This window comes from Bubalus bubalis, chromosome 1, assembly GCF_019923935.1.
Source record: "Bubalus bubalis isolate 160015118507 breed Murrah chromosome 1, NDDB_SH_1, whole genome shotgun sequence".
NCBI lineage: Eukaryota > Metazoa > Chordata > Mammalia > Artiodactyla > Bovidae > Bubalus > Bubalus bubalis.
Genome location: NC_059157.1, coordinates 8,966,098 through 8,990,981, shown reverse-complemented (window position 1 = coordinate 8,990,981; position 24,884 = coordinate 8,966,098). Strand labels below are relative to the sequence as shown.

General features: G+C 51.4%; 1 protein-coding gene across 7 annotated transcripts in view; it reads right to left on the bottom strand.

Moving 5' to 3' along the window:
• Positions 1 to 24,884, bottom strand: part of LOC102402461 (ankyrin-1) — a 108,551-nt gene that overhangs the window by 66,874 nt on the left and 16,793 nt on the right. For all 7 annotated transcript variants that reach the window (XM_025277961.3, XM_025277944.3, XM_006078634.4 and 4 more), the window contains 8 exons: positions 12,066 to 12,164; positions 7,100 to 7,198; positions 6,136 to 6,234; positions 4,974 to 5,159; positions 3,865 to 3,963; positions 3,371 to 3,469; positions 3,009 to 3,107; positions 1,989 to 2,186 (listed from right to left, as the gene is read on the bottom strand). In XM_025277961.3, coding sequence (XP_025133746.3) covers positions 1,989 to 2,186; positions 3,009 to 3,107; positions 3,371 to 3,469; positions 3,865 to 3,963; positions 4,974 to 5,159; positions 6,136 to 6,234; positions 7,100 to 7,198; positions 12,066 to 12,164 — 978 coding nt within the window. The remainder of the gene's footprint in view (positions 1 to 1,988; positions 2,187 to 3,008; positions 3,108 to 3,370; positions 3,470 to 3,864; positions 3,964 to 4,973; positions 5,160 to 6,135; positions 6,235 to 7,099; positions 7,199 to 12,065; positions 12,165 to 24,884) is intronic.

Genomic DNA, 24,884 nt, shown 5'->3' with positions numbered 1-24,884 from the left:
CATTGGAAAAGACTCTGATGCTGGGAGGGATTGGGGGCAGGAGGAGAAGGGGATGACAGAGGATGAGATGTCTGGATGGCATCACTGACTCGATGGACGTGAGTCTGAGTGAACTCCGGGAGTTGGTGATGGACAGGGAGGCCTGGCGTGCTGCAATTCATGGGGTTGCAAAGAGTCGGACACGACTGAGCAACTGAACTGAACTGAACTAAGGGGAAATTTACAATGAAGAGAACTTCTGTGAAGCACATCACATTCCCTCATCCCTGGAACCGCTGATCAGCTTTTGGTCAAATGATTCCTGTACCTCATCCCTACTGTAACGTGTTACGTGTGTTAGTTGCTCAGTCGTGTCTGAGTCTTTGCGACCCCATGGATTATAACCCGCCAGGCTCCTCTGTCCATGGGATTCTCCAGGCAAGAATATTGGAGTGGGTTGCCATGCCCTGCTCCAGGGGATCTTCCCGACCTGGGGATCGAACCCAGATCTCCTGCACTCAGGCAGACTCTTTACTGTGTGAGCAGGAAATACTAGGATATAAACTCCACAAGGGGAAGGATTTCTGTTTCCTTGGCTTTGTCTCTCTGCTTATTTTTTCAGTGCTTTATCCCTTAGGGCAGCAGTTCTCAAGGTTATCCACCCCTTATCCATTCATGGATAAGGTTGGGGGAGGGGAGTTTGTCTCAACCATTCCCAACCACAGGAATATTTGTGAATATCTAGGTGTTGGAAAGGACTCTTGAGAGTCCCTTGGACTGCAAGGAGATCCAACCAGTCCATCCTAAAGGAGATCAGTCCTGGGTGTTCTTTGGAAGGAATGATGCTCAAGCTGAAACTCCAGTACTTTGGCCACCTCATGCGAAGAGTTGACTCATTGGAAAAGACCCTGATGCTGGGAGGAGGGATTGGGGGCAGGAGGAGAAGGGGATGACAGAGGATGAGACGGTTGGATGGCATCATCGACTCGACGGACATGGGTTTGGGTGGACTCCGGAAGTTGGTGATGGACAGGGAGGCCTGGCATGCTGCGGTTCATGGGGTCGCAAAGAGTCGGACACGACTGAGCGGCTGAACTGAACTGAACTGAGAGACATTTTTGATTGTCACCACTAGGGGAGGAGTGCTGCCAGTGCCTGGCGGGTGGAGATGGGTTGCTGCTAAATAGTCTACTATTCACGGGCCAGTCTCCACACAACAAAGAATCCTGTTCGTGCTCAGTCACTTCAGTCGTGTCTGACTCTTTGCAACTCCATGGACTGTAGCCCACGAGGCCCCTCTGTCCATGGGATTCTCCAGGCAAGATTACTGGAGTGGGTTGCCGTGCCCTCCTCCAGGGGATCTTCCTGACCAAGAGATTAAATCCACGGCTCCTGCCTCTCCTGCTTTGCAGGCAGATTCTTTATCACTGAGCCACTGGGGAAGCCCAGTGTTATGTGGGCTACAACTAAGAATATCGGGCCCCCAACGTCAGTAGGGCTGAAGTCAAAAAACCCTGACTGCCCCAGACAGTGCCCGGCTGGAGGGAGAGCTCAGGGGAAGCTTTCTGAATGAATGAATCAAGAGTGGACGAGCCATCCTTGTGGCCCTGGAGGCTGTCCTGTCTTCTAGATTCTCCTCCTCTGGGAAGGGGCAGAGAGGGGATAAGGGCCATGGGCAGGCTCTGTGCAGTGCTCCGGCCCCACCAGGAACTTCCCCGGGAGCTCTTGGCCTGGGGCAAGGGAAGAGGAGCCACGATCCCAGCAGGGAATTTGCTTTAGGCCTGAGCTCCCCTCTGCTCGAGCCCCACGAGCACTGTGTGTGCCCCTTGGCCTGTTATGGGGGCTCGGTCATAAGGTGCAGGAACATGGCAGGCAGGGAGGTCATGGCTGCCTGGCCCCTGGCCTTGGGACCCCAGTCCTCCGCCTGCCTGGAGTCTCCAGGGTGGAGACTCAGCCCTGCAGCTCTGGCCCTTGCCTCTCTGGCCCCTTCTCGCCAGCCTCCCACTCACCAGGGCTCTGGAGTTGGGTTTGGCCCCTTTATCCAGAAGCACCTTGGCCACCCTGTGGTGGCCGCAGTGGGCGGCCACGTGGAGAGGGGTCAGATGATCCAGGGTGATGTCGTCAATCTCTGCGTTGTATTGCAATAGGAGTCGGACACAGTCGAGGTGGTCTCCCTGAGCCGCCATATGGATCGGGGACAGGCCATTCTGGTGAAGAGGGAAAGCAAGCAATTGCAAAGGAAATGAACACAGACATTCAGGGCACCGAGTCCAACCTCGCTTCCCGTCTCCTCCCTAGCTGCAGTGCCTCCACGTGGCTCTTGAGTGAGCCTAGTTTGTTCTGGCCTCCACACTCCTGCTGGTCTCGGACAGCAAATCTTCCTCTTCCCACTCGGCCAAATCCTCCAGGCCTGGAGGTGGTGTACGCAGCACTGACAGCTTTAGCCCCACCCAAGAAGATTAAGGCCTCATATTAGAATAGAACTGAGGGCCTTCTAGCCCTGAAAGGACTTTGAGAACAACTATTTTGTTTTCTTTTTAACATCATCCAGTCCACCCCAGGCTCTGAAGACTCCCTGAGCGCTCAGTTTCTGTCTTTTCTGGAGCTCGGGTAAAAGAAACGAGGCCAGATCTAGAGCTAAACAGACAAATGACAGCCTGAGGCTCAAATCCGGCCCACTGCCTGTGCTTGTCAGTAAAGTTTTATTAGAACAGGACGGCTTGTTTACACATTAGCCAGGGCTGCTTTCCCACTCCAGTGACGGACTTGAATCATTGTGACCTTGACCATGGCCTGCAAAGCCTAGAAGTATTTAATATCTGGCTCTTCAGAGAGAAAGTTAGCCGACCTTGATCTAGATAATAGAGCTGAGTGCCTCCCATGTGCCAGGCACTGGGGTCAACATTGCATACAGTGGCGAGGTTAGCAATGGTAGCCTGTCTGTTTCTCAGAAATGGGATTCTACTCCGGGTCGGCCTGACCTGCAGCCCATGCCTAAAAGATGCTCTTCGCAGAAAGGAAGCCCACACCTTGGTTTTGGCTTGGATGGGTGCCCCGTGGTCCAGCAGGATCTCTGAGATTCGCAGGTGCCCATTCCGAGCTGCACAGTGGAGAGGTGTCAATTCATCCTTTAAAAGACAGTCAAAAAGAGAAAGCCCCAGAGGTGGCCATCAGAGGTTGCTGGAGAGAGCATCATCCCAGCCAGAGGGGCACATCGAGTTCTTAAGGATCAGCTCGATGGAGCAGTCTGGTCTCCAGCTGCCCCTGCGGGCTGCTCTAGAGGCTGGATGCCCTTCCCCCAGCTGGCCACGGAGAGCCCACCTCCCGGAGTGGGGCCCTGGCAGGCAGCACTCCCTCCCCTGGCCTTGCTGTGCAGCTTGCTGGCACCCACCTTGGTCCTTGTTTCTATCTGGGCCCCGCGGTCCAGCAGGAGCCGCACCATGATCACGTTCCCCCTGCGGGAGGCGATGTGCAGCGGCGTGATGCCATTCTGGAAGGAGGGACAGACTGTCAGGATGTGCATCCTCCTGAGGGGAGGAGCAGCTGCCCCGCGGCCCCCACCCCAGTGCCCCCACCCCAAGACAGGCAGCCAGCCTGAGCCCACTGCTAAGACTCTTCTTGCCTAAGAAAGATTTCCAAGCCTCTAAGGACAGGCCAGCATCGTGGTTCATCCCCGCAAGCTAGCCAAGCTGGGTCTCCCGGGGAGTCGACAACACAGGCTGGCTGCAATCTCTTAGAAACCCACCCGCTGGAAGCCTTAACAGACTCCAGGCTGTCCCACCCGCAATGCGAGGATGTCCTCAGTCCCACGAGAGGTGAGGGCACTGGATTCTAGACCCTCAGCCGCCGCACATATGTGGGCACCCCCATCCCCGAAAGCCTCACCTGGGGCGTGAAGTTGACGCTGGCTCCGCGGTTGAGGAGCAGCTGGGCTACGTTGAGGTTCTCGTAATGAGCTGCGATGTGGAGGGGGGTGAATCCCGTCTGGGGCACAAAAGAGGACAAGCAGCATTGTACTGTGTGTATTGTCATTTCTACCCAGGGTCAGCCCAGGCTCCGAAAAGCTGGCAGGACCAGAGGACCCCACACGCGGGCAGATTTGGACCGAAGGGGTCATCAGACATCCCACGGCAAGTTACATCCAGAAGTGAGGTGCTGCCTGTAGGGGGCGCCCAGTCTCTGGGTTCACGTGGACAAACCACAGACCAGGGTCACCTCCAGCCCTTCAGACGGGGCCCAATCCTCTGAACAGCTACTTCTGAAGAGCTTTTCATGAATAAGAGAAGCGTTATGGTGTTATGACATTAATCCTCGGGACAGTTTCAGCCACTACAGGGCTGTGAAGACTCAGCTGGGTGGGCGAGGCAGACCTCTGACCTTTGGTGTGTCCCTTGCCATTATTCTGTTCCTGACCTTGCCCCACGAGTAATAACCCAGGTAGAGTTTTCCAGATGGAACCCCATGACTTCGGGGTGGGGGGTGGGGGGGGTGCTGCATGACTGACTTGGTGCAAACACATCATCTCCCCCGGGGGGGAGACATTGACAGCCTAAACTTACAGACGGTGTGAACATCGAACAGCGTGGGCAGATGGCGGGCTGGCCAGGCTCCCAGGAGCCGCTCCAGGGTCCCCTCTCCGTGTGGGGACCCCCACCTCCCTCTACCAGGGGATGGCCGGGGAAAGAGCTGGAATACAATTCTAACACTACCAGGGGTCAGGCGCTGGATTCCAAGCCCTACTCTGGTCAGACACCCCTCCTGTCTCGCTGGGACGGTGCTCTGAATGACCCAGCACGTGTTTCTCCGCATTGCCGGGGGATTTAAAGTGTGGTGCTAGTGTGGCCGCTGGGAATGGCGGGCGTGGCTTGCTCGGGGTGCACACTGGGGCTTCTCTGGTCTGGGCTGGTCCCAGGGAACTAGCAGGGAATGCGTGGGGCCCCCGAGGCCTCCCGACCGGGGCCCCAGGGTGCTCCCAGCCCCGCCAGGTGCCTCACCTTGGAAAGCACGTCGGGGTTGGGGTCGTTCTGCAGCAGCACGGCGGCCGTGCGCGTGTCGTCGTTGCGAGCCGCGATGTGCAGGGCGGGCAGGCGCACCTTGCCTTTCGTGCCGTAGTTGATGAGGTGTGCCACTACGTTCTCGTGGCCCTGCTGCAGGGCCACGGCTAGCGGGGTGAAGCCGTCCTGGCGGGGGCAGAGAAGAGACCCCTGTGTGCTGACCGTCCTGACCGCTCAGTCCTTGGGGCGGGACCTGCGCTTCCGCGCTCAGGGCCCTTGCCCTCGGCCTGGGAGCGCCTCCCTCCTCCACGTCCTGCAAGCTCAGCTTAGACGCCGCCTCCTCTCTAATGCCTTCCTTGGCTCCACTTTCATTCTCTGCCATCTCACAGCACGTGCAATAACTCTCCTTTAGCACTTAGCTAATTTTTCCTTTATGACTTGTTCTGAGCTCTTTTACTGAGCGCTTTACTGCCCTGTCTCTCTGCCTCCCTCCCTCTCACGTCATCACCCCGTGTCAGGGCAGGGCCCTGGACGGATGGCCGACAATCAGGCCTTCATTCATGTCACAAAGATTACTGAACACCTACCAAATGCTGGAAACCACAGCAGGCACCAAGGTTTCAATTCTGAGCTACCGCTATTAATCTCCTCGGTGTGTACAGGGGCACAGGGCCCTCTTGAACTGGCGAAGCAGAATGAAAACATCCATCTAATCATTGAGTTGTCTGATGCTAAGAGTCAAGAGAAGCTTTGGTTTCGTCTACTCCAATTCCATCATTTCACCAGTGACAAAACTCAGGGTCAAGCGACTTGTCCAAAGGTGTTTGTGGGCTCAGAGCAAGACGTTTATACTTCTTATAAAGGTCCGAGGCACACCTGTCACCCACACGCACGCATGCCCCCCACCCCTGCCCAGCCTCCAGTGGTGGTCACAGTGGGAATGACAGATTCACCCCTGCAGTCATTTCTCTGGTATGTGTCTGGGCATCCCACAACAGCCATGACTTTGTCTCTCAGCTCCTTGCAGGGTCTGACAGGGCCCTGGATGCGCATCACGACAGAGGATGCATCCCAAGCCATGTCCCAGGAACCCATGCCCCTGTGACCCTATCCTCCCCCCAAGACATGTTCAGCCATGAGGCCACATCCCCAAGGTACTTACTTCCGTGGCTACATTCTGATTAGCTCCGTTTTCCAGCAAAAATTTAACCACCTCCAAGTGATTCTCTTGTGCTGCCATGTACAGGGGAGTAAAGCCTTTCTGTAAACAAAGAGGAAAAGCCATTGGAATCCAGCCATGTCACTGCTGCTGCTGCTGCTAAGTCGCTTTAGTCGTGTCTGACTGTGCGACCCCATAGACGGCAGCCCACCAGGCTCGCCCGTCCCTGGGATTCTCCAGGCAAGAACACTGGAGTGGGTTACCATTTCCTTCTCCAATGCATGAAAGTGAAAAGTGAAAGTGAAGTCACTCAGTCGCGTCCGGCTCTTAGCAACCCCATGGACTGATGCTAAAACCAGTGCAAAATCCTCCAAACTGAAGGACGGCTCTTCCGATATCCTGTTTCCACCCAGCCCTGGGGACAGCATTCCCACCTGTGTCTCCAGCTGTCAAAACTCATGACACTTTGCAGTTGGCGAAGCGGGGTTACTGCAAAAGGCCTCCAGGTGGGGCGACCCTCCCCAGAAGTCTGCTTCTGCCCCTCCCAGAATGGTCAGCCTCTTCTGCGCACACACACGCCCCACTAATTTCATTCCCTTCTTCACACTCCCCCCCACCCCAACCCCCCACCCCCAACGCCATAATGCCTCTCCATACATAGACGAGCCACAGGTAAACAAGATATATTATTCAACTCCAGGAACAGGGTCCACAACGACCCAGCCCACCATGCTCAGAATGCCCACTAAAGCAGGAAAAGGCAAGAAAGCACTCGGAGACGCCTGAATACACCCGGACTCAGCCACACACTGTGTGTACCCCCCTCCATTCCCCAGGGTGAGGCGGATGGGCAGCCCCACCAGCCCCTCCTACACCCGGACTCAGCCACACAGTGCGTGTACCCCCCTCCACTCCCCGGGGTGAGGCAGACGGGCAGCCCCACCAGCCCCCGGGGCCCGAGTGTCACCTGCGACTGGGCGTTGACGTTGGCGCCATAGTTGACAAGCTCCCGGACCACCTCGTCCTGACCCGCCAGGGCCGCGATGTGCAGCGCCGTGTTCCCCTTCTGCAACACAGGGGCGGACAGGAGGTTCCCGGGGCCTGCCGCAGCTGGGGGAAACATGCGCCAGCCCCGGGCAGGCAGCAGGCTTCCTTTATGGCCCCAGGGGGCACACAACATACACTCATGTGCCTGACCCACCAGACCTCGTGAGCGGCACCGGAAGCCCGGGGAGGGAAATGCTTCCTGTCCTCCTGAAAAAACAATGCTCTGGGATAAGAGCGCCTCCTTCTCAGCTGATCGGCTGCACGCAGGCTCTTGGTCCCATCATCGGTGGAGACCCGCTGAAGCACTGCCGGGCAAGCCGGCTCCTTGGATGACCAGCTCCTCAAAGGCCGAGGGTCTGCAGGACGGCGTGGAGCCCCGTGAGGCCTGGAGCTTCGGGACAAAGGAGGCTGCAGATCCCGCGGGCCAGCCCCCTGTGCTGTGACGGTAACACCCACCGACCAGAGGCTGGACCAGATCGGGCGGAGGATGGGGGGTGAAGCATCAGGCAGAAGCGGGAGGGTTGCTGCTGCTGTTGTTTAATCACCTAGTTGTGTTCGACTCTTTGCAACCCCATGGACTGCAGCCCGCCAGGCTCCTCTGTCCATGGGATTTCCCAGGCAAGAATACTGGAGTGGGTTGGCATGCCCTCCTCCAGGGAATCTTCCTGACCCAGGGATTGAACCCACGTCTCCTGCCTTACGGGCAGATTCTTCACCGCTGAGCCACCAGGGGAAGCCCGTTGACATAGGTAAAGGGGTGGGGAAGGAAATAAAACGGACTATGTAATATATATAGAAAAGGAGAAAAAATACGAAATTAAGTGTGTGTATGTGTGTGGAGGAGAATAAACAAAATAAAGTCTGGCAACAGAAAATCCAAAGAAAAAATATGAATAATAAAATACAGCGAGTCAGAGATCAGCAGGCAAGAGAGGAGAGAGAGTTCTCCTTTCTCAGAAGGAACGCTAGACGAAAGTGAGGGTCACAGCTGTTTCAAAGTCAGCTTTTCAGAAGGCTGCCTGTCTCCACTTCATTTAGTTGTTTGTCTGGGGTTTTATCTCGTCCCTAAAACCCGGGGCGTAACTTTCTGCTTTTTCACACTCATTAACTTTCTGTAACGTGGTTTCGTTTTAGTCACTATGGGACTGTGATTCTTTCTTGCTTCTTATGTCTGCCCTGTGATGGAGGAGACTGAGGCTTGTGTTAAGCTTCCTGATGGGAGGGACTGGTTAAAGTAAACTTTTTAAAAGCTGAGAACTGAGAGCAGAGACGAGGAAGCCTGGTTCTGAGAAGGTGGGGGGACAGGCAGGGTTTCTTGTCTGGCTCTGTCCTGGGTGCGTGTACCTGCACTTTCTGGACAGGCTCGGGTCCTGCAGGTGTCGTTTGTTTCCAGGACGCCGCCTCCCTGCCTGGCTCCTTCCTGCTTCTCTGTGAAGTCCCTCTCGCCCACATGACTCCAAGGGCACCCCCGCTCCAGGAGCGGCAGGCACTTGACAATGTCTATCAAATAAGGACCACAGCTGCACCCATCTGGCCCTCTGCTACATAAGGAGCAGAGATTCCTCATGACCTCACTTTTTCTAGTTCAGGCGGCATATCAGCTCAGTTCAGTGGCTCAGCCGTGTCCGACTCTTTGCGACCCCATGGACTGCAGCACGCCAGGCTTCCCTGTCCAACACCAACTCCCAGAGCTTACTCAAACTCATGTCCATCGAGTCGGTGATGTGGCATATGGTTTTTAACTATAGTTAGTTTCTAACTAAACTAATCCACTTGCTAATCCTCTTGGGAAACCCACCAAACTGGAATTTCAAATTCGGCCCTGGTGATGGGGCCACTGACCGGTCACTAGGAACCAAGTGCCTCCCCTGGGAGTCTGAGCATCAAATCCAAGCGCCTGCGGGGTGAAGGGCCCCCACGGGTCACCGCTGCCCCAAGGCCCCAGGGCTCAGGTTCTTGTCTCTACCACGTGACATGATTCAGGCAGGAGTGTCCCCTGGTTACCTCCTGAACTTGTCTTTCTGATTTCTCCTTTTTGATAAGCAAAAGGATTCTTTCTCAAATGTCCACCAGAGAGCAAGAGCCAGAAATGAGTATAATTAATCATTTTTCTTAGAAGTCCAAAGAGCCTACATTTAGAGGCCTACATTTAGAGGCACTTGGGTCTGACTCACTCCCTGTACCGAAAGGAACAGGGTGCTGGCACCAGAACCTTCTCTAGGAATCAGGACTGGGACCTCCAGGCTTCCCCACCTAGAAGGAGGCACGCTGTGTCCATCCATTTATTTGCACAGGCCGAGCACGTGTGTGCCAGGCACCAGGCCAGCTCAGGAGGGGTTATCAAATGTTTCTTTCCATCTGCTCCTTCCTGCCTGACCCACAGCAGCAGGGCTCAACTGCATAAACCCACGTAGAGAAAGCTGGCTAGGGAGGGCTGTCAGGGCCCAGCTGTGGGTCTCAGCCCGTGACATCTTCATGATCTGGGCTGAAGGCAGCCCAGGTTGAGGAAGGGACCCCCCACCCCCATCCACACACTGGCACACGCTGCAAGGCTCAGGAGGAAGCCCCCAGCCTTGGGTTCAGAGTCACAGGGAGATGGGTTTTTCTCTGCCCCTCCCTCGGCGTGAAGGAACATGCCCTCAAAGCAGCAGGAAAAATTACTTAGCTATATTTGGATCCACAAAGACCCAGTTTCTCCATTTCCAGGGAGTCCCAGAGCTCACGCCAGGGCGGATGGCTGTGGTAGATGCTGAGTGAGGGTGGGGGTGGGGGCCGGTCAATGATGTTCGATCACCACCAGCCTGGATGCTCAGCTGGCCTCTGGAGGTGGAGGTGGGAGGCAGGGAACACATTAGCTTCACGCTTTTAAAATTTCTAAGCACAGTTTAGGAATCTATATTGGTTTTGGCTTTTCAGTCATGTCTTTTTTTAATCTTGCTCCTGCTTGCGAGACCCATTACAATTCCCCAATCTGTTGTGATTCTTGCTTTGCCCACGGTTTCAGCTTCACTCTTTTTTTTTTTTAAACTCCCTCTGTTGGGCCTTCAGAAACCACGCCGGCTTATACCATCTCTATAAATAACAAAGACACACCAAGTGTTCGCTTGCAAAATACCAATCAAAGGGGGAAACTCAGAGCTCGTAAAACGTGCTGGAGTGTACTGTTTCTGCAGCTCCTGGGGGGATGCCAGAGAAAGCACAGCCGCTCCGTCCCCCACAGCCGATCAGACGGCCTTGTGCTTGCAGCCAGGTAGGCGAGAGCATCAGGAGGGAAAGAGCCACAGACCCTTCACCCACAGAGGAAGCGGGTGGAAACAGCCAGTATCCGTCATTTGTTGTCAGTTGCGAAGCCATGTCTGACTTTTTGCGACCCCAAGGACAGTCGCCCACCCGGCTATCCTCCACTATCTCCCAGAGCTTGCTCAAATTCACGTCCATCGAGTCGCTGACGCCATCCAACCACCTCATCCTCTGTTGTCCCCTTCTCCTGCATCAATCTATCCCAGCCTCAGGGTCTTTTCCAATAGGTCGGCTCTTTGCATCAGGTGGTCAAGGTACTGGAGCTTCAACTTCAACATCAGTCCTTCCAATGAATATTCAGTTTGTCATGGGGTTAGAAAATAAAATACCCTGTACACGCTCAGGAAGAGCAAGTCAGTCTATTTCACCCGTGAGATCTCTTCACCTTCGGGAAATGACATGAAAATTACAGACTTCTACCGCAGAGATGATTCTACTTTCATAATATTTTGGTATCTCACTTCATAACCATAAATTATGTCTGTTCTCTACGTGTTGTTCTTCTTGTTCTCAGCTCGTGAGGCAGCAAAACGCTTGCTGTGTGAAACAAATCAGCTGCTGTGCTTGAGGCCACGTTAAATAAACAGCAAATGAAAAATAAGACACAGAGGGGACCAGCCAAGGGGGAAAAAAAAGCCACAGGATGTACGTAACAAAGGAAGGACATAGGTAACAAAGGACATGGTAAACAGAGGTGATTTTTTGATTTACTGTTGTTTGTCTTTAAACACTGGCTGAAGGGTGCTGAATAAACAAATAGATGCATAAGAAATGAAACTGATTTCACAACACGTATAAATGCACTCGCAACATGTATCAGTGCATCAATTTCATGGTTGTAGTTTCTGGACTTGAGTCACTGGTGTTTATAATCTACTGCTCTGGGGAGAAGCCTCCTGTTATGAGAGGTGTGATGTCAGCCATGCTCGGAGTAAAAGAGAACTCTGTTCGCTGTTCAAGGGACCCAGTAAAGAGAGCAGATGGGTTTGGAAGTGATCAAGGAGCAGGATCTCGAAATGATCAAGAACCTGCTGGAGAAGAATGAATGGGAGGGATCTGGATTCTTCCGAAGCCCTTACAAATGACATAGTTACCAATACTTACTGATTTCTTTCTATGCAGACATTTTCTATACAGTACCATGTTTAACTTTCATACCAATCCTGCAACTGACTATGAGAATCCCTATTTTAAAGATGAGTAAACTAAGGCCTCTCACTGGCTGAGTCACTTGCTTAAGGTCACAGAGTACGAAGCACCTCAGCGAGGATTTGGACACGAGGCGCCTGCCTGTGGACCTTCCAGTGCTCTCAGCCTGAGACAGCGTGAAGCCACTGGGAGAGGGCTTGTGTTTTTAGGTTTATAGTCTAGCGATGAGGATAAAGGCCCCCCGAATTTTGTGGAAATGGGATCCTGTGCTTTCCAAGTGACTTCAGGGGCTCATAGACCTAAGAAGCAACTGAAAGAAGGAGAGACATTCAGAAGCAAGACTGGGTTTCTGTCATGAAAGACCGGTTTCTACGGCTTGAGGGTTTGAGGCAATGTGTGAATTTCAGGGGAAAGCTCTGGCTCCCCAAGAGACGTACCTTGGTTGTGGTTTCCAGGATGATCTCTTTGTGCAGAAGTTCAACCACCATCTTCACGTGGCCTTCTTTAGAGGCCAGATGTAAGCCGTTCAACCCATTCTGTGGAGAGCAGAGAGGCAGGGAGGGTGGGGTTAGAGGGTCCGTGTGTCCTGAGGCCCCTGCCCCTGAGGGGAAGTGAAAGGGCTGGAAGGGGAGACCCGAGGGACCCCAGAGGGGTGTCTACACAGGCTCAGGACTGAGCCAGTCTGGCTCCAGAACAGGGTTTCTGTAGTGAGTCAGATGGAAAGAAAGAGGGTGGTAACAAGCCCCCCACTCCCGGGTGTGAATGAAGTGTGGAAGCTCTCAGAAAACCAGCAGCGACCTTGAAATTCACACCTTAGCCGGGTACAGTCACCACTTAACTGGGATGGTCTAGCTTTAACCCCCTGGTTAATTTTCACAGCAGCAACCGGAAATGGCAAAGCAGCAACACCCAGGTCTCCTAAGCATTTGTAGAGCTAGATGTATGTTTAGTAAAATAATGCATTTTGAAAGAAGGTCATCTGAAAACTAAATACCATCAATCATCTGGCTGTAAGATTTCCTCTACAGAAGAGTCCGTATTAAAATAGCCCCTTGGGGGAATTCCCTGGCAGTCCAGCTATTGGGCCTCCTTGATTTCATTGCCGAGGGTGGGGGTTCAATCCCTGGTCAGAGAACTAAAATCACACAACCCTTGCAGTGTGGTCAAATAATAATAATAGTAAGATAAAGCCAATAATTTATCTAAAAAATAGTTCTAGGGTATATCATAAGTCTGAGAGAAAAAGTATATGATATCATTTATATGTGAAATCTAAAAAATAATACAAATGAATCTCTTTCCAAAACAAATAGGCTCACGGACACAGAATAAATGTATGGTTAACCAAAGAGGAAGTTGGGGAGGGATAAACTGGGAGTGTGGGATTAACAGATACAAACGACTATACATAAAACAGATAAACAGCTAGGATTTACTATACAGCACAGGGGCTGTATTCAACATCTTGTAATAACCTATAATGGAAAAGAATCTGAAAATATATGTAAATAAGTGGTAAAGAACCTGCAAGCCAAAGCAGGAGATGTAAGAGATGCAGGTTCCATCCCTGGGTCGGGAAGATCCGCTGAAGGAGGGCATGGCAACCCACTCCAGTATTCTCGCCTGGAGAATCCCAGGGACAGAGGAGCCTGGCGGGCTACAGTCCATGGGGTCACAAAGAGTCAGACATGACCGAAGCGACTTAGCACACACTCATGTATAACTGAATCACTTTGGTATATACCCGAAGCTAACACAATATTGTAAATCAACTATACTTCAGTGAAATAGAATAGCCCCTTGGCCACCTTGGCATTTCAAATAGGACCAAAACTTGTCTGACAGTTAAATTTTAGGGGGAAAAAAAAACCAAGCAAACATTTTTCAGGCCCAACCATCAGTCCACAAAAGCAGAACTCCCTCAGTCAGCAGTTGAAGCTGCAGCTGCCCCGGTGGAGTTCCTCCAGGCCCTAGAGTCAGGAGCCAGCGCAGCCCCAGTGGTCCCCCTCTGCCTCTGATTCTTCTGCCCTTGCACTCAGATATCTCAAAACTTCCTGGCAAAAGCTGAATTCAAAAAGAGTTACTCAGAGCACAGATAAGTGACTACGTGATGGCTGTCAGTTCCAATGGAGAAGGAGATCTCGGTTCCACATAGAGAATGGTTTTCATCAGTCAGTGATCTCCAGCCACCTCCTTCCCCACCGGCAATTCTCCCTTCTTCCCACTTTCCCCTTCCTGTCTCCTCTGCTGCTCAACCCTGTGCTCACACATCCCCTTTCAGGGGGTGCCCTGGGGCCACCTCGGGCTCTGGTCAATAAGAAAGACCCTCTCCACCAGGATGGAGGGACTTGGTTCCTGCTGATGTGAGCGGAGGGGTCTCTGGCTCACCCATCTTCAAACACCTCTGCAGCTCCACCTCGGGGTCCCGAAACACCCACTCTCACTTTGCATCCGGGCACCATTTTCAGAAGGTTCCAGTTAAAGCACACATATCCTGCCTGGGAGTGGTAGTGTTCCCACCCATGAACAGATGGGTCCTGTTGCTTTGCTAAAACCACAGAGGAGAGTGCTGAGCGATCGCTGCAGGCACGCGACACAGGTGCCTCATGACGGGAGAGGGGACCGGAGAGTAAGGACGTGTATGAGACCGTCTTTACGTCGGGTCTTGGATGTGGCAAATACAACAGGTGCCTTGGGTGTCAGAAGACAGCCAAGAGTAGGCTTGAGGGCAGCTCGGGGTTGAAGTATACCAGCCCCCCTCAAATCATTTTGGGAAACACAAACTTGCAGAAAAGCAATTTGTCAGGTGACCTGCTAGTGGCCCCAGGAGCCACTCTCCAGCTTTGCATCCTGACTCAGTACCGGGGTGGGTCTTCACGGCAGAAGACCCTCTCCCTCACCAGCACTGTGATCTGCAATCCCGTCTACACACCCAACAGCCGCCTAGTCTGGAAGGTTCGGGGTGCTGAGCGCAGGCACGCTGAGCGTGGTTACGTGGGTACTCAGGATGGTGTGTGTGGTCATGGGAATCGCAGACTGCTCACCTCAGGGGTCTCGGCTGTGGCTGTGCATGTGCATGGTGGGTGTGTGTGCGTGTGTGTGTGTGTGTGTGTTGACTGCTAGGGTTTCAGTGGTGCTGTGGGTTGCAGTCACCTTCCGGGGGCAGTTACTGGCCCTGAATATGCCTCAAAGCTGGGCAAGTGGCAAGTCTAGAAAGAAAACACTCATGTTTGCTGCTAAAGCCCCAGGGTGACTGTCCCTGCTCTTTGGAACCTCAGGGTCAGTGTACTATCTGCCTGGAGAAGGCTAGTGTCCAGCAGGATGCTGGAAATCCCTGGATTCTGAGGAAACGGAGGCCTGGAACAGTCAAATGCCTGTCTCAGGTCACACAGCCTTTCTAGGGCACCGCCACAGACAGAGCTAACCCAGATTCCCCAGAAGAAAGGGTTTGCGTTTTTGTTTTTTTTCAACCGGAGGGACTACTATGTCTCTTTTCATAGATGATGAAAGCACAGTTGCCCTTTGTGATTACCAGGCAGCCTAGAGGGACTTCCCAGTCACCGTAAGCGTCCCCGTGGGGCTGGCCACGAGCCCTGTAGATGGTCCTCAGGATTTTACTCGTTCGCTACCCTGGTCCCGAGGAAGCCCCTCTGCTTCCCTCCTTAAGTCACATGCCCCTCCCGAAGCTGCACTCTGGCAGAAGACAAGGATGGTCTAAATAGATCAGCGTCTCCAATACTCTACTCAGCTTCCACCTCAGCTCCTGGTTCAAAGATGTCTTCTTGTTGGCTCATTTTTCTCACTTTGTAACCCAGTCACCCTAAGGTACTTTCAAGTCCATTTCTGGGATGATCTGAATCCAGCACCCTCACTAGGACTCCAGGGTAAGCCCCACGTGGCACAGCTATGACAAGTGTGCAAAAGGCTCCAGAGGTTTGTGCAGAGTAAAACCACACAGGTCACGGCTGTGACAAATTCCTGTCCCAGCGATGGTCGCTTCAGGCCGAGCACACACTTAATCTGCTTCAGCAGACATTTACTGAGGACCTGTTCCGTACGTGGCACCGTGCTAGGTGTTAGGGAGGCCTGAAACACAAACCCTGAGTCTCGAAGGACTCAGTTTTGTAGAGAAAAGAGATGCATAGACAAATGCGAAATCATGTGGGAAATGCCCCCAGTGCAGATATAGGACCATGTAGCACAGACGAGAAAGGAGTTGCTTGGTTAAAGGGGTCAGAAAGCTTCACGGAGGTCTTTTCAGGGCAGCCTGCACACAGCCACGGGTGCAAGTCCATTGACAATGGCAACGCGAGTTTGAATTCCAAACCCATGAGCTCAAATTCTAGAAACCATGTCCCCAGCCATTCTCATCAAGCGCCCTCCTCTTTCTTCTGTGAAGCAGCTGAATACAAGGGATGCACAAATCCCCAGACCCACTGCAGCAAGTCTTCTCCAGTAGGTGGCCTCAGCGGGTGGATGACTGCTCACCTCCAGCAGCTGAAGTCACTGAAAGCCTGAAAGTGACTTTACTGCACATGTACATGAAGAAACTTGTACAACTGACTTATTAGAGGCACAGCTAGTCTGTATAGGAGACTACTTTCAGTATTTCAAGAGTGTTTTATGAATAAACACCTCATTTCATACTACCTTTTTATTTTAGCAGATTTGTTATTGCTCAAATACAAAGAGGGGAGGGGTGCAAATTCTGGGAGCTTCTTATTCTTAGCTGTAACTATGGACAGAGGCAGACTGTAATCTACCACCCCTTTAAAATCAGGATCCGTGTGCTGTTGGAGTTAAATCAAGGTTCAAGTCGTTCAGTTCAGTTCAGTAGTTCAGTCGTGTCCGACTCTTTGCAACTCCATGGACTGCAGCACGCCAGGCCTCCCTGTCCATCACCAACTCCTGGAGCTTGCTCAAACTCATTTCCATCGAGTCAGTGATGCCATCCAACCATCTCATCCTCTGTCGTCCCCTTCTCCTCCCACCTTCAATCTTTCCCAGCATCAGGGTCTTTTCTAATGAGTCAGTTATTCACATAAGGTGGCCAAATTACTGGAGTTTCAGCTTCATCATCAGTCCTTCCAATAAATATTCAGGACTGATTTCTTTAAGGATTGACTGGTTGGATCTCCTTGCAGTCCAAGGGACTCTCAAGAGTTTTCTCCAACACCAGAGTTCAAAAGCATCAATTCTTCAGTGGTCAGCTTTCTTTATAGTCCAACTCTCAACATCCATACATGACTATTGGGAAAACCATAGCTTTGACTAGACGGATCTTTGTTAACAAAGTAATGTCTCTGCTTTTTAATATGCTGTCTAGGTTGGTCATAGCTTTTCTTCCAGGGAGCAAGCGTCTTTTAATTCATGACTATAGTCACCATCTGCAGTGATTTTGGAGCCCCCCTTCCCCAAAATAAAGTCTCTCACCCTTTCCATTGTTTCCCCATCTATTTGCCAAGACGTTGGCTACAAGTAAAAGGCTGCTGAATCTTCCTCGAACCTTTTCAGCTGGTCCAGCTAACCTGACAATGACTCTACTCCATGCCGAACGGCAGACAGGCTACTGAGGGGACTGTGGGCAGAAATCACCTGTTCCTTCGCTCAAATAACTGGGTGTAGAAGATAAACAAGAAGAAGATGGAGGGATATTAGAGGAAAAGGTTCAACTAAATTAGAAACTGGGGAGCAAAGCAGCAGCTACTTGTGGCCGTTTTCTAACACATGCCTTTCTCAGGAAAATGCCAGCTCGCCAATTCCTCGTCTTAAAGACGCCTGCTTCTGGGTCTCCACCTACGTACAGGTTAAACCAACTGATTTTGTCCCACAGCCCTTGCCTGCTCGGTTCTGTTTCTCTTTCATTACTCTTTTCCTTTTTTTCTCCAGTTTCGATCATTTCTATAGACTTATCATCAAGTTCTTGATTCTTTTCTCAGCTGTGTCCAGTCTACTCTTGGGCCTGTTGAAGAAATTTCTCATTGCCAAGAAAGTTTTTTTTTTTTTTTAATTTCTAGCATTTTTTACAATCTAGCCCATTTCTTACTGGGCTCTTTCTTACAGTTGGGGCTTCCCTGGTGGCTCAGATGATAAAGAATCTGCTTGTAATACAGGAGATGTGGGTTCAAACCCTGGGTTGGGAAGATCCCCTGGAGAAGGAAACAGCAACCCACTCCAGTATTCTTGCCTGAAAAATTCCATGGACAGAGGAGCATGGCAGGCTACAGTCCATGGGGTCACAAAAACTGGGACAGAGCTGAGCGACTAAGACCTTTCTACACTTTTCACCCCTCTGCTAAAACTTCCTCTGTTCGTGAATAGTGTCCATTTTCCCTACTGGATCCATATTAAGCACAGTTAAAGTCCATCTGATAGTTCCAACATCAGGTCGTCATCTCTGAGTCTGGTTCTGTTGATGGCTTTGTCTATTGAAAATGCTTTGTTTTCTCTTACTTTGAGTGCGTGTGTGTATAGTAATTTTTAATTGAGTGCCAGACATTATACACAGAAGAACAGTAGAGACTGAAGTAATTTGTGTCTGGAAATGGGCATGCTTCTTCTGAGAAGCTGTTAGCACAGGAGTGGAGGTGGGGGAGCTGGGTCAATGCACGCGGGAGTTGGCCTGCGCCTGGGTGTTTGGTGACTCCTGGCGCACACAGCCTTTGGCAGGCTGCTGTCACCTTGAGTCCAGAGCCGGAGCTGGGATGCCAGAGGCCTGTTCTGTGTTCCCGATCTCCCCTCAGCTTCCAGCCCATCCTGGCATGCTTGTGCCTCCACTGGGGTCTTTCTCTGCACTCCTGCTCCCTCCCTGCAGTCCTACATTCTTCCTTGTTACAAGGTTGGAGCAGAGAGCTTCTCTTCTGTCCTGGTCCAGCTTCAGTCTTAGGCAGGCTTTGCTCTTGGACCTCAAAGGTGGAAGTTTTTTTTTTTTTTTTTCATCATTTCTTCCCCTCTTCTCCATTGCAGCAAAACATGCCTTGTCTCTATACTTGGTGTTGAGTGACAGTTCCTTGCTCTTCCTCCCCTAGAAGAAGCAGACCTCTGCTTTTTTTTCCTTGGTACAAAACAGTTACTGGCCCCAGTTTCCTGCCCTCCCTAGGGGTACAGAGGTTGTGCCCCACCTTTCCTGCAGGGATCTCTGGCTGTGTCCTGGGCTGGAAGCTCTCCCACTCTCACCAAAAGCAGAGGCAGTGTGACTACTTCTCCCCTAGACACGGGATTTCTGCCTGGGGTCCGAAGGGGAGAGGCTCTATTTTTGCTTCACTTAAATGAAGAGTCTGGAACGCAGGCAAGGCTTTGTCTGTGGTCCCCTCCACCCTGATCCCACAGTCGCAGGCAACACCCGCTCTCCTGTGGCGAGCTCTCTGCTCCCCAGGGATGCGCTCTGATCTGATTTACTCCAGTATTTCTCAGGAGCACCTTGTAGAGGCCTGAGCTTCCAGACACACTGCAGCCACGCTGGCCTGTTAGCCGAGAATCTGTTAAGATGTCAGCTTTATGGCAACTGCTTTTCTCTCCTGGATCTACCAAAACTGAAACAGTGGCCTCTCCTAGGAGGGCTTGTCTCTTTTGAGAATTCGGCCAACCTTGCTGCCTTGAGATGTCAGCTTTCTGATGGGCTTAGGGGAAACTGTAATTCTGCAGAGTATCCAGGCATTTTTTTTTTTTTTTGCTGTTAGGGTGGGAGCAGTGTTCTTCGAAGCTTTTCACATCCTAGAAACTCTATCCTGAGTCTCCGAGGCCACCTGGCCGCCATATGATCTTGTTCCACGTGGTCTTAATACGGCAGACAACCATTTTAGGATCTTTCTGGCAAAAAGATTCATGCCAAGCATTCACACCTGGGGTTGTTCATCTGCCTTTGCTCTTTTTTTTTTTTTTCAGGTAAAATGTCAATTTAGTGGGTTCTTCTGAGCAGCAATCTGTCTGATGGGAGGGAGAGGAGATCTCAGCCAGGCTGTGTTTCTTTTAACATTTTTAAGGAGAAAGGGAAAAAAATCACTCAGCCTGAATGATTTAATTTGCAGTATTTTCTTGTACCAACTGTGAAAAATTCCACTGGCAAAACAGACAATTCTAGACATTTGTTCTCAGTAAATGATCCCTCTGTTTCATGTCTCTGATTGCCCCAATTACGCTAATTGATTTCTCAATGTACAAATACAGGCGACGTGTCACAGGAAATTCAAACTCTAGTCCTGTCCAGAGTAGAGGACTGTTCCAGATGGAGAGGCCACGGTGTCCAGACACCCTTGGCCCCTTTGGAAACTCCAGAACGCCTCCAAGGCTGACACTGGCATGCTGGTGTGGACATGCTGTGTTCCACGCCTTTTCTCACACTTGGTGATTCTTTCACCTGCACACACAGCCGGTCCTGCCCGCACGGGTACAGTTTCTGGTTGTGTCCTAAGGACCTCGTGCCCACCTGCCCTTCCCACCACACTGCCCCCAAAACTCATGATTCTAGCCCCTACCCCCTTTCTCTGAGCTAAGCAATGTCTGCTCCTGTAGCGACTGGGAAGCATGGCCTTTTTATTCATAAACACCTACTACCTTACTATTGATTGGGCTTATCAGGTTAATTAATTGGCTGTGCTACCGCCAGAGGCAATGGAGCCCTGGGCAGGGGAAGCTTTGATGAGGAAGGAAAGGAGTGGAGTCCTGGAAGAACAAGCCAGAGTAGTGGCAGAGAAAGCCAAGAAGCCAAGGACCCCAGAGGGGAACAAGAAGAAGCCAGAGAGGGGCTTCTAGGTAACTTGCCTTCAGGTGGTCGGCAAACAGTGAGAGCCTCTCCCATAACGGATAAGGACGTGCACACAGAGCATCACACACCTAGTTCTTATACGTTATACCTACTTTCCCGTTCACTCTGGATCCTCTGTTAGCTTGTTGTATCCGTCCAGAGAAGGTAAGTATTCTACTCTATGTTACAGAAGCTTAATTTCCTGAATGACAACATGCTGATGCATCTGTGACCTCTGGCTTTGCTCTATTATTGGTTCTTATTTGTGGAGCAAGATCACCCAACGTTATATACTTGCAGGTGTGCGGCCCTGAAACAGAGCAGGAAATAAGAATCTGAACGGGGCACTGGAGAGAAACAAAAAGGTCGAAATGGTGGCCATCCCTCCTCTGAATCCTGAAATTGATGGGAAATAGAGAAAGGGTCAGGTAAGAAGGAGAGGCAGAGACCACGGAAACCAAAGGCCAAGGAGACGATGAGACGAGGTGACTATTATCCTGGGCTCACGAGATAAGGGCTTGAACTAAGCTTCTGACAAAGAAATGACTACAACAGTGTAAATCTTGGGGCCTGTCCTCAAATTGCCTGCATTAAGTTTTCAGTCCAAACAGAAACAAAATCAAAAGGGAACGGAGATGTTCCCATCTTCCCTTTTCTTCCTCTTCCCTTCCCTCACCCCCCAGTCGGAAGATGCTGGCATCTGAGCATGCAGGACGGTGAACCAGAGGGGTGCCCTGCAGAGGCATCTGAGAGGGAGGCGGGGGCTGCTCTGGAGTGCTTGGGAGGTGGGTACATAGAGCAAATAAACAAGCGCTTTGAAGGTGGTGCAAATCAGTGGAGTCAGGCTTCTCACTGTCTGAAGAAATTCAAACCCTGGAAAGAGGAAAGACTAGGAAGAGCCCTGAGGTCTTGGATTAAGATCAGAAGCATTGGCCTGATCTCAGGGATTTTTAAAAACACACACACACAGATGTAGAGGTCGTTATAGATGCGTGTACACATGTGAAAGCAGTAGCAATGGGCACCCTGAGTGACCGGATTTTGGTGTCTACAAACCAGGCTCCACTCAAAGGAAACAGAGGCCTTGGAAAAGTGACTGATTCAGGACCGGGGGAGGGACAGTACAAAATGACCCTGGGATAACTTGCACCATAAAGTAAAAAAATCAAAGACTGATGCAGACATGTCAGAGAACACAGAAGCCAGCTTACTGGAAAGCCTGCTAGTGGCCTGATTCAGATTTGAACATCCGCGAGTATCAGACTACAACCCATCAAATGAACCCATGAGTCTGAAGAGGTATAAATAAATAATGAAAAAATGAATCAGTAAGAAAGAAGGGAAAGCTTATCCTTCAGTGGAATATCAGCTAATAAATGTAGAAGGAATGACGAAGACGGAGAAGCATTCCTTGGAACCATCACAGTGGTAACCAGTGCAGGCGGAAACTAGCCGTTTTTGCCAAGAATGGTGGCTGGAAGTCTGACGGGAAACAGACTTGTGTTGGCAATACATGGGAGTATTCCTCCCCGAGAAAATACTGAGCAACCACAAAGGGAAAAATCAATGATTTTACAGCAGAAAAACTTGGCAGACACCAATATCAAGGTTAACGTCCTCGGATATGGAAAGAGAGCTTGATTTCTACGGGACCCTGCCAAGAATGCATGGCCTCAGCCTGGTCACCAGCAAATGTCTGCAGACACAGCTGGGGTTCGAAGTACAGAATGGAAGACGGGCAAGAAGGTGAGACGGGCCAAGACTGAGGAAGCATTCCAGATCGAAGGAGACCAACAAGACATGACAAGTGAGCCCAAAGTGTACTCCTGGAGAGATCCTGTATTATGCGGGAAAGTGTCCTGACTTCCATATGGTACCCACCAGATGTTTAGCAGTGACGAGGAATGACACCATCTCTGTATATGTTACACATTGACAGACAGGAAAGGTCAGAGGATCTGGGTGATGGAGGATTCTTTGTACTGTTCATGGAACTTTTCTATAGGTGTGAAAGTTTAAAATTTTAAAAAACAAAGCCAGGGGCTGGGTAGGAGGGAGCCACGGGGTAAGGGTAGAAGAGGCTGTCAGAGAAGCCGAGGCAGAGCTGGGGGCGGCCCTGGGCGCTGGCTATGGTGGGAGAGGATGGGCGGCCCACTGGGGTTCCTGCACATCCAGGACCAGAGACCGTGTGGGAGGCTGAGCACACACATCCCTGAGTTCCACAGGCCCCAGAGGTGCCACCTTTACCAGAGTCGAGAGCCTGTTCTAGGCTGGAGACCCCAGAGAGCAGCCTAAGCCCTGCATGGGAACCAGCTGACGGGAGGGCAGGCCCCCCCACCTGCAGCCTCCTCCTGACCCAGATATCGCGTGACCGCTTGGTGGGAAAGGTCTGCTAAAAATATATGATCCTGGATCTAACGCATTGGAAGCCAGAAAGAGCCGAGGTGATGGCTGTCACCCTGGTGGGAAATCACCCTTCGTCTCCCTTGCCAGCCTGTCTCTGGTCCAGGACCAGAGAAGGGAGGAGAAGCTCAGAAACCGGGAGGAAGGTGCGGGGTCCGAGACGAACGCTCAGGGCCAGCTCTGAGCACGCCCCTCCTCTGCTCTATCACAACCGGAATTTATCTCCTGACCCAGGTACTGTTTATGATTTGGGGTTTACTGGATATTCACAAGGAGGGAAATGCCTAAACACTTTCCATTATCTTAAGAAGAAAAAAAAAAAGAAACCCACATGTCTTTGGGAGCTCTTGGAGGAGATGCTTCAACCTGGTCCCTTGTCCGCTCCTCGCTGGACACACCTGGGCAGCCTCCCAGCTCAGCTGCCTGGCAGCTGCAGGGGCTGGAGGCCCCTAGGGACACGCAGAAAAGGGTGAACTCAGGGCAATAAGACAATGGAACTCTGACATGCAGGTCTGCCACTAAGAATACCTCCTATGGACTGGAAAGAGTATCCACGTCCGAGACCTTGGCCTTCCTTTAAAAGGATAAAAAGAGCCAGCCCCTGAGAAGCAGAGCAGCGGGGTTTAGGGGAAGACATCAGATACCAAACAAAGGCCTCTCAGCTGTCCTCCTAATGTCTAGACATGTCACTTCACCTCCGGAGTCTCCGTCTGTGAGTCTTCAAAATGGCAGGCCTGCCTCCTCTTATTTTGTATTTTTAAATATTTATTTATTTGGCTACAACAGGTCTTAGTTGTGGTATGCGGGATCCCTGACCAGGGATTGAACCCGGGCCCCCTGCATTGGGAGCGAGGAGTCTCAGCCACCAGACCACCAGGGAAGTCCCAGCCTGTTTCCTCTTAATTCCGCAATTCCAGAATCAAACAGTTGTATGCACTCTCAAGAGACAATCAACAGATATGTTTCTCTTGCAGAGATGCAGAGAAAGATATAAGACTGACGCCAAACTTCTCATAGTGATTTGGGGGAAGTGGGGGCAGAAGGGGAGACTTACAGAAGCCCGAATTTCTGTATTTATATAAAGGGTGACTTTTTCAGCAACCACCCTGTATTCACCTGCTGTTAAATTAAAAATCATGAAACAATGAAACCTAGGAAGATGGTTCTCACAAATGCCAAAAATGTGCCTATTAGAGAATTCATAGTCGAGTGTCAACGATGCTAGGACAAATTCACACGCCTGGTCTATTCTACTAGGAAAGAAAGCGAACCGTGTTTACATTTCCTCTGTTAGCCAGGGAGGTGAATCTTCTTCCAAGGCCCAGATCCCATGTCATTTTCCTCTGTAACTTCCCTTGTCCCTCTCTCATCCCCCCCCCCCCTACACTGTATTCCCAGCTCCCAAAGTTAGTTGCTCTCCCCACCATATCCCCAGGGCGCTTGATGACTCTACCTTATCACTGAGTCTACCAGCTCTCATGTCTCTGTCCCCAAGTAGGACTGTCTGCAGAGTCCTGCTTCTCCCTGTACCTCTGGTCCCAGCCTGGGGCCTGGGCACTCACTGAGTTTTCCCCAGGCGTTGGCGGAATTGACCTCACACGCATGCCACCTGAAAAGCACACAGCTATATTTCTTTTCAGTCTCTCGAAACGAAGATTGCACATCTGGTCTTCACATTATAAACTCGGAGCAGTCAAACCACTGAGTAGACTTTGGAAGGTGTGCTTTCTTTTCGATGCATGCCAGGCCATTCCTGATGATTCTGTCAACCTTTCTAGTCCCTAGGATCCCAGAGATGTCCCCATTGTTGCTACAAGTGGGCATCTTTATTTGCCCGAAGTGGGTCTGTTGACTCTGCCTTCACCAGGAGGGAAGGAAAATGAAGATAAAACCAGCACAAGGAAGGCTGCCCAGATAAGGGGGGCCCGCTGCACAGTCAGCCCGTCCTCGGAGTTCGGTGTCGGGAGACCCTGGCTCCAGCCCAGGAAGACCTCTCTGCCAACCTTACTAATCAAGCACCTGCTCTATCATCCACCCCACAAGGGGGATGCGGGCCTTCAAAGTGGACGTGCCTGGAGGGGCTTGAGAAAGCAGAGATACCCAAGAACTG